This window comes from Podarcis bocagei (assembly GCF_964188305.1).
Source record: "Podarcis bocagei genome assembly, chromosome: 3".
NCBI lineage: Eukaryota > Metazoa > Chordata > Lepidosauria > Squamata > Lacertidae > Podarcis > Podarcis bocagei.
This window is the reverse complement of record NC_138127.1, coordinates 82,616,504-82,633,201: the sequence shown is the minus strand read 5'-3', so window position 1 is coordinate 82,633,201 and position 16,698 is coordinate 82,616,504. Positions and strand designations below refer to the sequence as shown.

At 40.8% G+C, this 16,698-nt stretch overlaps 1 protein-coding gene and 1 long non-coding RNA gene across 7 annotated transcripts in view; one reads left to right on the top strand and one right to left on the bottom strand.

The window, feature by feature from the left end:
• Positions 1–16,698, bottom strand: part of USH2A (usherin) — a 457,494-nt gene that overhangs the window by 156,008 nt on the left and 284,788 nt on the right. For all 5 annotated transcript variants that reach the window (XM_081185934.1, XM_081185935.1, XM_081185936.1 and 2 more), the window contains exons 41-42: positions 12,666–13,294; positions 1,211–1,545 (exon numbers count right to left, since the gene is read on the bottom strand). In XM_081185934.1, the coding sequence (XP_081042060.1) occupies positions 1,211–1,545; positions 12,666–13,294 (964 nt within the window). The remainder of the gene's footprint in view (positions 1–1,210; positions 1,546–12,665; positions 13,295–16,698) is intronic.
• On the top strand, positions 1,351–9,199 carry LOC308582737. 2 transcript variants are annotated; one of them, XR_014005825.1, is made up of 4 exons: positions 1,374–1,462; positions 5,814–5,932; positions 6,137–6,313; positions 9,104–9,199. It is a non-coding gene; the product is annotated as an uncharacterized lncRNA (long non-coding RNA). The 2 variants fall into 2 exon arrangements; XR_014005824.1 differs by lacking the exon at positions 5,814–5,932 and having other exon boundaries at positions 1,351–1,462.

The window sequence follows — 16,698 nt, the reverse complement described above, 5'->3', positions numbered from 1 at the left end:
AGAAACTGAATTCCAAAGTTAACATCACCAAAATATGCTGCTGTCTTCACATCATAGGAACCATTTCAATGTTATTAGTTTATCAATGTCAACAGAACCATCCTCTCCTCCCCGCCTCCCAAAACCCGCAGAATTATTTAGTTCTGGTTGGTCTCTCTGTAATTTGATGTAGAAGCCATGAGAAATATCACAATCTTTTAAAGCATTGGATAGTGACTGCGTACAAATCGCCTCCACTGGTGGCAGGTGCCCTATCCTCTTCTCTCCCCAACACATTGTGCTGAGCAACTGCTTCAGTGGTTGTTCTGGTTGGAAGCAGCATGGCACACCATGAAGAAAATGAAGTTTTCAGGTGCAGGTTATGTTGTGTTGCTTCTCTTACCAGTGGTGAGAGAATCATGCTGTAAATATATACAGTAATGTAGATTGCTTCCCAAACCTGACTATTTTATTATACTGCAATGTATGCAATTAGTCTGCTGGAATGTCTCATAGTTACATATTAAGCAAGAAAGAGAATAAGATCTCATAACACATGCATAATTTCCTTTTTTCTGAAGTCCAGAGGGTCATTCCAGGGCTACAATGGAAGACCTGCTTTGTAGATAGGAGCAGGAAGGTCTAAGACAGCCAGTATAGAAAGACTGAAACTTTGATTCTACAGACATGTGGTGCGTTGGCAAACTCTTCCGCACCTGCGTTTTTGATCAGCTCTTTCTCACTCCATTCTTATGTTGGCCAACATCAACCCAAAACAAAAGACTTCAAAGTGAAGGTGGCTGAACTTCCAGAAAAATATGGAACCATCTTAAGGACAGAAAACACATCACAAAAAAGGATGGTCTCAGATAACACACAAATGGGAATTCTGCTTTCATAGTGTACAAATCTAGAACTACAATCTGTTCCACGCTGATTTGTCTGCCACAGGACACCTTATGGATTACATTGGGAAGCATTTCAGGGCCCTGGAGAAGCCTACTAGTCCTCAAATGATGAGAAAATATCCCACAGAAATACTCAACATCTCCCTGGTCTTGTGGTGGGCCAGCAGTCTTCTCTGCCATTATGGAACATTTTACTTCAGGAAACCCTGGAAACCTTCCAAAGAACCCTAGGGTTCCTGAGACCACAGCTTAAAAACAATTTCTCTGGGCATATGTAGAGACCCATATTTTCATTAAGTTGCATATGTTGCTATTTACATTACCTTATGTGGGGCCCATTGGGCCTAGATGGTGGTTGCCAGGAAACCGCAATGAATGATTCACTGATTGGGGTCACAGACAATGGACTAATGCCTTGGGGGAGGGTTGGATGAGTCATCACGTACGTAGCCAGACTTTCTGTGCATCCTCCAATGTAGCCACCTCCACCAGAGCAAGCCACTATGGTGACTGAATAGTTTGTGAAAGGGATTAGATTGGTTACTACGTGGTTCATTGAAGATGATAAGTTGCTGGTAAGGGTGATTCGAGGGTCTGGCATGCGGATCTCATAACTAAGTATTTCTCCATTCAGTATGAAAGGAGCCTTCCAAGAAACCTGGAAAAAAATAAAGTTTTTTTTCTTTAAAGAAAGAGAATTTTACAAGATTTAAAAAACAACAACTCTCAAATTAGCACAGCTCTGACAGCAATGTTTTATTCTAATATGGCTTATTCTGGGCATTTGCTCCCAATCATTTTCAGGTCACTATTTCACATTATATGGCCATGTAAAAAAATGAGAAGAAGAATTGTCAGCAGTTCATGGATCTTAGCATACTATCACCAGGGCCGGCCCAAGACATTTTGGCACCTGAAGTGAACCACAAAATAGCAGCCTCCCCACCAGGGAAGAAGGGGTGAGTGAAGATCTACATCAGGAACAAGGCAGAAATAAAGATCTACATTGGGAATAAGGGTGGGAGAAGACCAGCAGCACCTTCTCTTCACCAAGAGGCTGCATGGTCTAGCTCCACCCACACTGTCATGTTAGGATTCCTCCTAATTCCTCCTAATATGTAATAGTTCTCTACATGTACATCTGTTCACATGGATATCTCTTCCAGGCAACATTAATCAGGGAAGCACTGACAAAGTGCATAACAACAGCTGTGGGTGGGGCTAATCCATGTGACCCTATGATCACTCTCTGTGTATTCATTCAACGTATGGAGGGGGCATGTGTGCCTCCCTATAGGGAGCAGCCATTAGGGTGTACAGATTTAAAATAGACTCCATAGGGTGGGCAGTGGAATACGATACGATACGATAATCTTTATTGTCATTGTCCCATACAGAACAACGAAATTGAAAAAATCTACATCAGACATTCAAAAACCAACAAGCCTGCTATCCCAGCTATCCCAGCCTGGTTAGCCCCCTAAAAACTCTGATACCCCATAATTAAGTAAAATATACTCTCATTGAGACTACCTTACACTGCGTTTATAACCAAAATCACATTTGGATAAAAACTTTTTCTCAGGTGGCTAGTCCTAGTCTTTATAACCCTGTACCTTCTTCCAGAAGGCAGAAGCTGAAAGGGTGCGCACTATCCTGCACTATCTCTGCAGCTTTCTAATGGCACCTGGAAGCATAGATTTGATCCAAGGTGGGAAGAGTACACCCAATTATTCTCTCTTTACAACCCTGGACAGCATTGTTTTTTCCCTGACCGTGCAGCTCCCAAACCACACACAGAGACCATAAGTTAATACACTCTTAACAGTACAATGGTAAAATGCCATCAACAGGTCCTTTGAGATTATTTTCCAGAGGATTCTCAGAAAATATAACCTCTCCTGTGCTCTCTTCATCAGGTCTTTACTGTTTTCTCCCCAGGTTAGGTCATCTCTGAACTCCATTCCCAGAAATCGAAACACCGAGACCTGTTCCACACACTTCCCCTCAATCATGAGTGGCTGAATATTCAGTTTACATATGCTTTTATTCATCCATATACTATATACTTTCCTTCATCCTTTTTAATTCTTTAAATCAACATTATTGTATTAATCATTCTTCCGCTATACAGAATATGTAAACAGAATAGCCTTAATAAAAATAATATTAACAAATCATTAATCAAATAATTAATATTTAAACAATTTACTGACATTACCCATGAGTAATGTCAGACACTAACCAACTAAAATAACTAAGATTATCTATTACAGTATTATTAAGGGCCACATATGAGCAATATTGAGAAATACGTTAGTACAAAGTTTGAGTATTTTATACTCAACGTTTCATTTATAATTTACATGGCTTTGTAAATTATAATTGAAATATTTATAATTTAATTGAATATGTTGCTGGACTTCATTTCCCATTATCCCTTACCATTGGCCATGCTCACTAGGAACTGGAGTCCAGCTATAGCCACAGGACCACAGATTTCCCATCCCTGCTTTAAAGAGTATATTAATGTCAATCAGCTGGTAAAATGTGAGTGCTATAAAATAAATAAAATCATAACAGAATTATCAAATATCTTTTCCTAGTCCTCAAACAATTCTTCACTCTGACCAGTGGCGTAGCGTGGGGGGTGCAGGGGGGGCCGGCCGCACCGGGCGCAACATCTGGGGGTTAGGGTTAGGGGGCGCAAGTCCACGGGCTAGGGGGCGCAAATCCATGGGTTAGGGGGCGCAAATTACTTGCCTTGCCCCGGGTGCTGACAACCCATGCTATGCCACTGACTCTGACCACTCTTAGATCAGTAATTTCACAGTCGAAAATATACCAATGTATAAACGGGCCAGATTTCAAAAACCACTAGGAAATAAATAAATGCCAGACATTAAGAACTCGTTAAATTTTTAGTCTGTGATGCTTGTAAGGCACCTAGCAGCAGAATTTTTTTAGCAACACTAAAGGTCTTGGGTAAAAAGAACTTGGAACAGTATTAAAGAAAACATTGTTCACTGCAACTTTTAAATCACAGGAGCAGGAACGGATTAATAGTATCGTCATGGAAAAGTTTTCACTCTGGCAAGGCTTAAAAATTCCTATTCAGGGTTTTTTTTTTTGTTACTCCTAACTCACAACATGAAAGTAAATGACAAAAACACTACACAAAAACAAATCTAAAGCTAGGGGGAGGCAGAACTGAATCCATCCTAGTTATTTGCATTATCTTCATCCTCCCTAATGAAACAGTGTAAAATCATCCAAGCAAGGCAACATTATGCTGTAATTTACAACATGTAAGAAAAGATATTTCTTCCTGCTACACCTTACACGTATTACAATGCACAACTAAAACCCCAAGGTGGCAGTTGACCATTCCTCTCCGAGAATCAGGTGACTGTAAGAGGAGGATGTAAACAAGAAAGTCCACAGAAAACTGTAATGCTTTTATGTTCCTGGAAGGGATGCGATCAGAAGCTGAAAGTAGCAGGTGTGTGCTGGTTATTAATAAGCTGCCTTGCGCTAAAATACAGCACTGAAGTATTCCCCACCTAAGAACACAGGTCTGGGTTTCACTTTGTAGGAGAAACAAGAAAGAAACCTTTCTTCCCCTACTTCAGCCTTCCCTAGCCTAGGTCTGCCTGGTGTTTTGTACTACATCTTCCAACATCGTGGCCATTGGTCACGATATGGGGAGCTGGTGGGAGTTGTGGTCCAGAACATTTGCAGGGTTCAAGGCTGCCGGAAGCTGCTTATACCTGCACAACTACTTCATGCACACGAAAGCTTTTGCCACAATATATTTAATATCTTCAAAATGCCACTGGTATCATCATTTTTGTTTTGCTGGACAACAGCACAGCTACTCCTTCAGAACTGGGGATGCAGATTTACTTGGACGCCATCTCATTCTACCTAATTATTATTGGTGAAACCAGCTTGGAAGAAAACACACTCACCAAAGCCTCAGATATTTTTCTCAGTGTCTTGTGATGGTGAACAGCAAAAGCTATTATCGAGATCTGTTTCCCCCCCTTGTCCTCATTTGCCAAGTGTCCTGTGATGTCAACCTCCATTCATTTAGAAGGAGTGTTAAAGACTGGCTATAGCCTTTCTGTGATCTTCTCTTTCTAGCATCCATCACAGAACCTATTTTTAAGATGTATAAAAATGACTCTTTCTCAAACACCCTCTTCTATTAAGCCACCTGCTTTAGTCAACCCCTACAGGAGTCATTTAAAATAAAGCTTAATTAATCATGCTACTCGAGTGCCTTGCAGCCATTCCACATTTCTAGGGCAGACGCCCAAAATCTGATCAGGTTGCTCTTTCATGTCTATCAAAGAGCAAGTGCTTGTGAGCCAAGAGAACTTGTTACAGAATTGGCACCGGCAACTATTCCATTGTAGCATGGAGTGTGCTACAATCTCTACAAAAAAGAGAGGAAAGATAGGGAGAAAGGCTAGCTACAGAAAACTCTTCCTGCAAAGGAAAAACAATTGCAGGTCTGCACAGGACAAAATGCTTTTGCACTGCTCAAAACGTCCTCTGGATACAGTACGCTGGGTTCCAACTCACAGTGAGGATGTAGAAGAAATTCAACTTGGTGAGGATTTTAATGCCAACCTTCCTGGTTTGCAGTTTCCGAAAGAATACACAAACTGAATCGCAGCTATCCTTTGAAATTCACAGTTCTCTGAATTTTAAGATGCGGTTCTTCAACCAAACAATGTGTACAAAATGGTGCATTTGGGGGAATGTGTGTATAAAATGCATATATTAGTAAAAATAATATATAAATGGCATTATATTAGAGGCATTACTTACAAAACTGTGTATATTCAGAGAAATTTTCAATAAGATGCTGATTAATTTTCATGCACTTAAAATACACTGAATTGCTAATTCTTGCAGAAATGTGAAGAACTGGCCTCAAGAATGGAAAATGAGTAACTGAGAAAAACAAAAATTGACAGATCCATCCTTAACTTCAAGCTCAGAACTTCCGGCCCTGCCTTGACTGGTGACACTGTGTACGAAACCGTATGTAGTGATTTTTGAAAGCAATGTGCTTGTGTTATTGATTGATATTAAGTCGAGATGCATCTACCGTCACAATATGTGGCTTGAGTATATTTGGTACTTCACTTACTTAACAAAACTTTTCTTGTAATTATACATTTATTGTAATTATCTTGTCTTAACCTGTAAAGATTTTTAAAATGTAATTCATACAGGTTTGGATCCAACAGAGTCAACCAGAAGGTGTTTACACTCATGCAAAGGGGCTGGATGTCTGTTTCTGCTGGTTTTCCTCCAACCCTACAGCTGCATTGCCCATGCTACACTGAACACCGTTCTACAGAACTGAACATGCTTCCAAGAAGTCAGGGAGCAACAGCAGGAAGGAACAGGTAGGAAAGTCCATTTTGGCAAATGGCAGCTAGTCAAACCTTTCATATTTCCCGAGACTTAAAAATGTCTTCTATGAACTCCTCTGCTGATGCAATGACTATAAAAGTGCCCTCTAATACGACAGGCCAGGATGCAAAATGCTAATTTCTATGGGAATGACTGTAGCTCAGTAGTAAAGTACATCCTTTGCATGCAGAAGCTCCTGGGTTCAATCCCAGGCATTTTCAGGGAAGACCCTGGCTGCCAGTCGGTGTTGAAAATACTTAGCTAGAAAATAGGGAGTCAACAATGATTTGATTCCATATATGGCTGCTTCCCGTGTTTCTTTGTTCACCTGAGGGCTTAGGCATACCTTGTGGCTTGTTCTTTTGTTGCTGTGGTTCAAGCAAACCATTGTGCTACTTCATCATTGCTTTTTAAGCTTCCATCTTTTCAGACTTGTAAAGTTGCTTGCCATCCGCCATGGGGAAGGTGGTGGATTCTGCTGCTTAAGAAATGCAAGTCAAAAATGGAAGTTCTTTGGATCTCCTTGCCATAGTAAGCAAAATGTCTCCAGAGAAAAGAATTGTGATCATAGTGATCATCTTGCGTAGGGAGGACAGCAAAGTTCTTGACTTGTGCAACAAAAATACAGCACTGTAAATGTTTTTTTTTAAAAAAAACATACCTTGCAGTGCTTGTTTCTGCTGTTCTTTACTAAGTTGGATGACCTTTAAGGTGAGAGTTTAGTAATGTATGAAAATAAGAGGGCACATTCAATGTTTTGGTGTTGACAACAGCAGTACACTGATTTGAAGCTCAGTGTGAAGACTAAGAAAGAGGGTGCCCAAGAGGAAGCTAGAATAGGGCAGCTTCTGGGAGAGATTAACTAATTCACTATAATGATTCAGGAAGCTGTCATTTAAAGATCAAAGCACCTTATTTTCTCCACCACAAAATTTAAAGGGATAGAAATTAGCCATTTCCCTCCCATTAAACAGCTATAACCTTGGGAAGCATTTCTTTTTGACATAGTCAAAACCTTTCATGTTAAACAGAATAATGTTTTCTGAGAAAAAGGCACAGGGTTAAAACAAAACACCTATGCTGGACGTGGACTATGTAGGGGTAGAGTTACTGTGAAGGAAAGAATGTGTTTTCCTTCGAGGCACTGGGTACTGCAGTTTGTTAAGGATAGCTGGGAATCGTAACTCACTGAGGGGTAAACTACGGTACCCAGACTTCTTTGAGGAAAATAATGTGTTGAATGTGCTTTAAAGGTATAGCCTGAGATATGCCAAAGTAGAGAGTACAAAATTTGTAACCCACCAAGTAAAATGCAAAACCACCTCCCAGTCACATATGACAACGAAATGTTGAAGGAAGTAAAAGTGGCCTGCTGTTTTTAACTACTTCCAGAATAAACATTCAAGCCAAAATGAAGGTTCGAGCCAAGTAAAAGAAAGCTGTTTGCTACTGGGAATGTTATAGTAAAGTTCTTCAAACGTTACATATCACAAAACCATTCATGATGATGTATGACTAAATAAGAAAAATTAATATATCATTCTTTATAATATATTCTGCTTCTTTATACATTTGCTGGAAATGGGACATATAATCAAAGAAAAATAATCACTACTGGAATTAGGAATTACTCAGGGAATCTTCCTGAGAAGCTAAGGCTATATGTTTATGTCAGTACCTAACTTTCTATATGGGAAAGTGGTGGGGCTTAAGTAGCCTGGTGGACTACATGACCATATCCTGTGATGAAAACCAGGCCAGGATTTTTCCATTTCTGGATATCAATAAGGAAAGTCCTATATACTTAAGCAAGGTTCTAGCAGACAAGGCTGGGAATGGTAAAACAATTTGTACATGGACGTCTGGATTGCCCTTAGCTTTCCTCATCCAGGGAGGAAAAGTCATGTATGGTAAAAAGTTTCCATGTGTCTGGCATAAAGCATAATTCTGGCCTAAGAATCTGCACCAGAGATCTGTGGAACAGTTAAGCTGTTCTAGCATCTTCTGCAGGCTACCTTTCAATTGTCATTTGTCTAAAGTGTTATTACGGCATTACACAATCTATGTCACATTTCTGCAGCACATTCATTCATTCATGCACTACTCAATGCAACTTGCAAAAATGTTAAATCACAGTATCATCTAAAACAATGCATTCAAAAATACTGCTATGCTTTAAATTAAAATAACACAACAGAAGCATGTAACAAAAAAGTAAGATGTACATATGCAGAAAGTCACTGCTGCACTTGAACACCATATGTCACAAATACAAGGTATGAGACCTGTGGATTGGGAACCTGGAGGGGATGAAGAATCTACTGAACACACATGCTGCTATGAAATGGCTTCTTCACTATTAAAATACTCAGTACAAAATAAGTGTAGAGCTGTATCAGCACATCTGTCCAACACCTGTTCTGTTTCCACAACAGCTGATATGTGCCATATATACCCTGCAGGGGTATGAGATGCTGTGTGAGCAGGGCATGTACTCATTTTTTCTTGCATTGTCCTTTTTTCCTATATAGACAGAGCCAATATGGCATGCTGGATACAGTAGGGCAAGAGCTTTAGTTCAAGCTCTGCCACAGACAGATTACAATAGCCCGGAAGAGATAAGACACAGACAGGATTATATCCATTTAAAAGTGTAATTGAAGTTCTTGACAATGATAACAATGACAATATATAGATTTTCCATTGTTACAGTGGGAATGTAAATATCATTTCTAAACAATTTTCACTGTCATGTTCTTCTCTTTTTTACATTTTGTCAACAGCTGTGGTTTCTGTTCCTGACCTCGGATGAACAGGTGAACAGTGGGAATTTGGCTCCCACTTCCAACAGAGTGGTCCAATATCCCTTAGCGCTGAAGCATGTTCACACAGAGCACAGAGACTGCAGACATAGTGTTCATTCTCAGCTTAATAAACCATGATTTATTAAGCAAGAATTATTTAATCACCATCACTTTATTCTCGGTTTTCTACAAGGTATTACCAATGTTTCAATCGGGTTTTAATACAGTTAGTTTGATACACAGACATGCACACATTCTGATCTCTTATTGTAGTTATATGACTTCTTGTCTTAAATACTAATTTTCCTATTTTCTTACTATGTACAGGCGACTCAACTTATGTGGGGGTTACATTCCAGGGATAGCACATAAAGCCAAAATCACATAGAGTCAAAACACAATGGATTCAATGGCAGGTGGGCTTGTCAAATCCCCCCCCCCCGGGCGATTTGATGCCTGCTCCATTTCCATCCCATTTATTTAATTATTTAAGCATGTAAAACTGAATGCATGTTACTCAAATGCACACAAGTTGCGAGTTGACTATATCAGATGGTTCCTACCCACTTTCGTATAAGTATTCTTTCCATGCATCACAATAAACCCTGGTCTATAATAAATTACATATTTGCAACTACAGGTTGAGTTCATTTGGGCAGTGATATGGGTGCAATACATTTCAAAAAGTTTGCAGCATTTTCACCATTTTAGATATAGACCTGCTTATCAATATTTCAAAATGTGGTTCTAGATTTTATCATTTGACTTGTTTCTATCCATATATTCAAATTGTTTAGCATAAACTGAGTATCTACATGCACTCTCATTATTCAAGAGGACTAACCATACCATAAATAGCACCAATAATTTAAGTGGCTGGTCTCTAGACTTATGCAAACGTCCTTTGTTTTGTGCTCTAGTGAGCAAGCTACTGTACCGATGCCTTTTGGCACTAGTACAAGACTGAATCCATGGAAGCATGTGTGTATTTACACAAAAGAGGCTTCTAAGCTACAAAAATCCCTCTTGTTTGGTTACACTAATTTCCCTTGAATGAAGTTTGTATGCAAGCCAAAACAATGGTAGTTATCCTGTCCTCTAGAGTTCATTCCCAAATGAAGGATGTGAATAATTGAAAATTTCCTAGGTAGTGCTCTAAGGCTGCTCTTTCCTTAGTTAGTCAACTTACACATTGATTTTAACTCCTTTAAAGATTTTAAACAAAGCAGATATTTTGACACATATTTGAAAACACAGAACATTTAACACTCACAGCAATTAGCATTTTAATAATGTCTAGAAGGGTAGGGCTGTTCATTTTTTGTTCTCTCTCTCTTTTGTATCGTACACATTTTAGGCTGGCTCTGGGGTTAAAATTAAATGCCCCCACAGTAGTATTCCAAGTATTTCAGGTGTGCGAGAGAAAACTGGAAGCATTTCAACGGCATAATAAAGAACAGAGTATTATAGATGGGAGGACAGGAATAGGCTGAGTTGTTGGTTTGGGGTTAAACACTAAATTAACACATCTAACCCAGGAGTGGAGAACTGGTGGCCCTCTAAGTTTCATTGAACCACAGCTCCCTTTACTTCCAGCCTGTATAACCAATGGTCAGGGATGGCAATATCTGGAGAGCCACAGGTTCCCTACCCCTGACTTTTTCCTGGTATAGAAGTGGCATCTCACTGAATTTGGGGGACGCTGAGACCCGGAAACTGTACGCTGGCTCCCTCGGCCAATAAAGCGAGATGAGCGCCGCAACCCCAGAGTCGGTCACGACTGGACCTAATGGTCAGGGGTCCCTTTACCTTTTTAAAGCTGAGTACGGACAAATGCCGGGACGCGGGTGGCACTGTGGGTTAAACCACAGAGCCTAGGACTTGCCGATCAGAAGGTCGGCGGTTCGAATCCCCACAACGGGGTGAGCTCCTGTTGCTCGGTCCCTGCTCCTGCCAACCTACCAGTTCAAAAGCACATCAAAGTGCAAGTAGATAAATAGATACCACTCCGGCGGGAAGGTAAACAGCATTTCCGTGCGCTGCTCTGGTTCGCCAGAAGCGGCTTAGTCATGCTGGCCACATGATCCGGAAGCTGTACGCCGGCTCCCTCGGCCAGTAAGGTGAGATGAGCGTTGCAACCCCAGAGTCGTCCACGACTGGGCCTAATGGTCAGGGTTCCCTTTACCTTTTTAAAGCTGAGTATGGACAAATGCCGGGACACGGGTGGCACTGTGGGTTAAAGCACAGAGCCTAGGACTTGCCGATCAGAAGGTCGGCGGTTCGAATCCCCACAACGGGGTGAGCTCCCGTTGCTTGGTCCCTGCTCCTGCCAACCTAGCAGTTCGAAAGCACATCAAAGTGCAAGTAGATAAATAGGTACCGCTCCGGCGGGAAGGTAAACAGCGTTTCCGTGTGCTGCTCTGGTTCGCCAGAACCGGCTTAGTCATGCTGGCCACATGACTCGGAAGCTGTACGCCGGCTCCCTTGGCCAATAAAGCGAGATGAGCACTGCAACCCCAGAGTCAGCCACGACTGGACCTAATGGTCAGGGGTCCCTTTACCCTTTACCTTTTACGGACAAATACCAAAGAGAAGTTTCAGCAGAGCAGCCCTGGCAGAGTCCAGCAAGGGCAAACAATAGCCATATCTAAAACAGGCTTGGAGGGTGCTCTCCCACTTGCAGCCCTGATCTGGAAGCTCGAGAATCTGAAACTAGGAAATAGCGAAGTGCTAGAAAATCTAAGGAGGGAACCTGAAGTGCTGCATGCAGAAGATACCAGGTGAAGGCAGAAGGCAAGGCATTGAAATACACTCAGCAGCCTGAACAACCCAGAGGTTTTATACTACCAACCAACTGCAGGGGCTGATGATCCGTACACAAGAAAGTAGCACACAGTCCACCCTGATTCTAACTGAAATAACAGAGTCCCCATGAAGGCATAAATGACCATACTCTCAGTTAATAAGGAGCAGGCTGGATTTCTGCTGATTTGGGATTAAAAAAAAATTTACTAAACCACAGAACCTCAGTCAATTAATAAGTGTGTGGTGTATACGATAAGGCATGTTCAAGGAACCTGGGTCCCTCTAGATGTTGGACTCGCATCAGCCCCAGCAAGCATGGCTAGTAGTCAGGCATGGGGGAGCTGTATCCCAACAGCATCAGGAGGGACACAAATCCCCCCACTCCTGCCATGGTGGCTACACATGAAATAAGGTAGCAGTTATGCCCAGGGTCTCAGACCCATCGGTATGTCTGGGATAGGGAATATGGGAATGACTAGCTGGAATGAAACCGATTAGGGAGACATGGAGACCACATGGGCTATCTTTGTGACCACCAGAAAACACTAAAAAGTCAAGGAAAGGTAGCTGTGGTATGAGACAGTATGCAGGTCCTGGTGCAGGTCTATGGAAGCTACTCTTGTACACAGTACACTGTATGCAGTGCAGTAAACTCTCTAAACATAAGCTAGAATTTACCTCTGGTGATTTTAGTGATAATGTGCAATGGCATTCACAAAAATGAAACTCAACAAACCTGTGCGATATCTGGTCCCAATGCTTGCACCTCGGGAGGTTGGATGCCCGCAGGTCTCGAGGGCCTAGTGATAACTTCTGCCCATGCACTACTATTAATGCCTCCTTTGAAAGTACTTGCCAATAATCTGTATTCATATTCCACCCAAGGGCTAAGGGCAGCACTCTGGTCCAGGAAACTCCTTGAATAATTGAAGGGCAAGGTAGCAACTGTGGATATTTGTTCCGTTCCCTTCACTCTCCTTTCTATTATAAAGTTTTCCACCTGCCCATTTGGATGAAGAGGCGGCTGCCATGATATTAGTACAGACGTCGGTGTGTCCGAATAGAGCTCTGGAGCGGGGATATCTTCAGGTGCATCTGGAAGGGTCTTTATGGGCACTGTCTCAGGGGAAAGAGAGCATCCTTTGGAAGTACAACCTTCTACTTGAAAGTGATAAACTGTGAAAGGGCGCAAGGAATGTACAGTGAATTTAGATCTGGTTCCTGGAATAGTAGTGTGCAACTGGCCATTTGGGTAAATGTTGTAGTGGGTGATGATGCCATTTGGCTTTGATGGATGCTGCCAGGAGATAGTTGCTTCTCTGGATTTAACATTCAATAGAAGTGGTGGATCCATAGGACCTGGTTCTGTAACACAAAATGAGAAAAAGGGTGATTAATAACTAGGCTGAAAAAGGTGCCCTACACCAAGGGCTAGTTCAGGATAATTTGATGTCTGAAACAAAGAACAAGACACACAAACCTGCCTTGGCCATTCCATGCAAAAAAGTTGATTGGACTGGCATTTGAATTTTACTTCAACACTGGTGAAGGGACAATACGCCTCACTGAACATGAGGGGAGCAGATTAGCTTAAAGGGGACAGATCAGAATCCATGTTACAATAGCTCTGTCTTTTGATACCCATACACTCCAACATGCTGAGTCCCCAAACTGGAGTGTGCATCTTCCTGGCTGTGCTCTTGCATGATTCACATTACCTGAGCAAGGTCACAGAGCCCAAAAGATGCACTTTTTTAGGTGCCCAAGAGCACACTTTGGCAGTGCCACCCAGGATTGTGGCTCCAGAAAAAGTGCTTTTTCAGAGTGAGAACTCGGTGAGAAATCATTCAAGATCATAGCACCCAAAATGGCTGCTATGCTATCATACAAAAAAAAAAAAAAAAAAGGGCTGTCCCAGTTTTTCTGGGGCACTTCATCACTTTCCTCACCCAGGCAACTGCTGCCAGAGTCCTCACTCTGTCTAATGGTACAACCAATGTTGTCCACCCCTGGACAACCTTTGGTTTGATCTGTCAGGTATCATCTAATGGCCTTAAACTAGCAAAAGTGCTGGGACATGTGTTAGGCAAGAGATAATGACTTGCCAAAAGCGAGCTAGTGAACTTAACAGCCAATCGGACCAATGAACTTAAGTGTCCACTGTCCAGCACTCTACCCACTACACAAAACTGCCTCACCAATGCACATACCTAACCATCAATAGTGGAGTGTTACTGTGTTGGCAACTAAATTCTTGCGAAGGCAATTCAGAACTGCGAAGGCCATTTAGAACCACGGTTCTAGCTTCTGTTACCATTTTTCTAGAGCATTCTCCTAATTACCCCCATAAGGCTGTCTTAACAAGCCTATGCATTTTATAGCCCAGTAAAAGCCACTGCTGCAACTCTCATTATATATGCAATATTTTGCTCTCTTCTGTTTATCATTCTAATCCCTTTTTTGCAATTTATCTACTCCCTGTTAATATTACAGGTGATTTTTTACTGTGACTGTGACAGAAGCTGCCGATTTAGCTCTTTCACCTACTGATAAATAAACAATGCACAGATCTGACCTTTAGGTTAACAGGTTTTATGCTTGCTCCACTCAGCACTCTAACTGATTCAATTATCATAAAGGTTCAGGAGCCTCCATGAATACTGAAAAAGACCGACCATATGCCTGCATAGGTGTTGTGGAACAGCAAATACTCTGCAGCCCCCTCCAGAGAAATCCCTTAATTGTAAATAATTTCGCCATGCGACACAATCAAGTCACCTTGAATGCAAAAACCCTCAGCCTGTGGAGGCAAAGTGTTATTTAAGCTTTACTGGGCTGCGTTAAATTCTGCAATTTGAAGGGTTGTTAAGTTTTTCAATTGAAATTTCATTTAAAATGCAGGTGCTTTTTATTATATTGAGGCTTTACTGCTCTCTAGGTACAAGCAAGAACATAGTGCAATAACACAAATCTGGCTCAATCACTGATCAGTAACAGCTGTAATTCCAGAACATTTAGCATTCTTATAAACCACGTCCTGAAATCTATAAATTGCTACAGCAGATCAAGAAAATACTATATCCACCTATTCTGCCCACAGCAATTTTGACATTTATGACATTTTCTGTGAACATTAGATTTTATTGAAAATCTTTAAAAAAGATATACTTGGGTACAGTAATTGTTTAAAACAGCTTTTGGTTTGTTGAAGGCTTTTTTAAAAGTTTCAGAGAATCAAAAGGGCTCACATTTTTTTAATTGAGTGTCAATGATTGAGTTACGTTCCGTATCATATTAGAACCAGGAGATATTCCACATGCAGCCACTATTTACTGCCCACTGAAAGCATATTAATAGTGCTTGTTAGTATACAGGAGGAAGAAAAGCCAGTTTGGGCCATTATTAAACAAAATATGATGAGAGTATAAGGAAGAAAGAACAATAATTTTGGCATGAAGCATTGTTGAAGGAGGTCTGTTTAATTGCTGATAAATCACCCTAAGTTCTGTTCCTGGTACCAGTTGCACTTTTACTCATGCTTATAAATTTTATATAAAGAAGTTGCTCTGATTCTGATTGTCACTTAAATGGGAACTGATCTGCAACAGCCTTAAAAAGTGATATTTTATTTCAGGGTTATTTCACATTTCAAAAGACTATAGAACAAACAAAATGCACAACAGATTCAGTGCGCTACTGAAACCCAACCAATTTTGGCACTCATTTAATTTAAATCAGAATTTGAACTTTTATATTCATAACTGGGAGGGTGGGAGAATGGTATTTTGAATGTTTACAGTGCCAGCAAAGGTATATAGATTTAATATTGTTGAAGCTACATTTTTTTTTTAGGATGATAATAACACAGGAGGGGGGAAATGCCACATTTAAGGCATATTAAATAAAAGGCATGGTGACTTTTGGATATGCATCTTAAATAAATGCAAAGCTCTTTGAAGATTTTTTCAGGGCTGGTCATCAGCAATTTTTCTAATTATACATATATCTGAAAAATCAAACTGTGGGTATCTGCAGGAGGAAAATAATCAAGCAGTTTGTTCTCCCTTGCGATAAGAGGAATAAGCCTTTCATCCCTACTGAGTACATTGCTGGCATTATAGGTGAAACATTTGGGATAATGAGATGAACTTGTGTTACAAACCCCTGCAGAGTTTAGACATAGCCCTCTTAACATTATCTGCTATAACATATGAGAAGAGATGCTTAACTTCAATTTTCTACTCTCCCCCCCCCCACTTTTTTTTTTAAAGGGATGTCTTTCCATATGCTCTCTCTGCAGCTCTTTAAAAAGGCAGACCTTTAAAACTCACTCAATTCAAACAAGACTTTGGAGAGCTGTTTAATTGGCCCCTCTGGATAGAGAAGTGTTAAATCGTGGTACCCAAGACTCTTGCAGAGTACTTCCCATTTAAGTGACAAGCAGAATCATTTTTAACACACACACACACACACACACACACACACACACACACACACACCAACTAGCATGGTCCTGCTTGGCTGAAAGGGTCAGCACAATTATGTAAAACACAAGTATTAACTATAATTGGGGTAGTTTGCTAATACAATAAAAAGCTCTGAACATGAGAAAAAGTTATGCTCACAGCAGTAGCTATCACTTTCTAAAGTAAGAATTCATGGGTGAAATGACATGAAAAAGATGGTTATAAAATTTTAATGGAATGATAAAAGGCAAAAGTCAGCCTCTCAGCTGAATTCTTAAAATCTCTATATATCACAATCAGCTC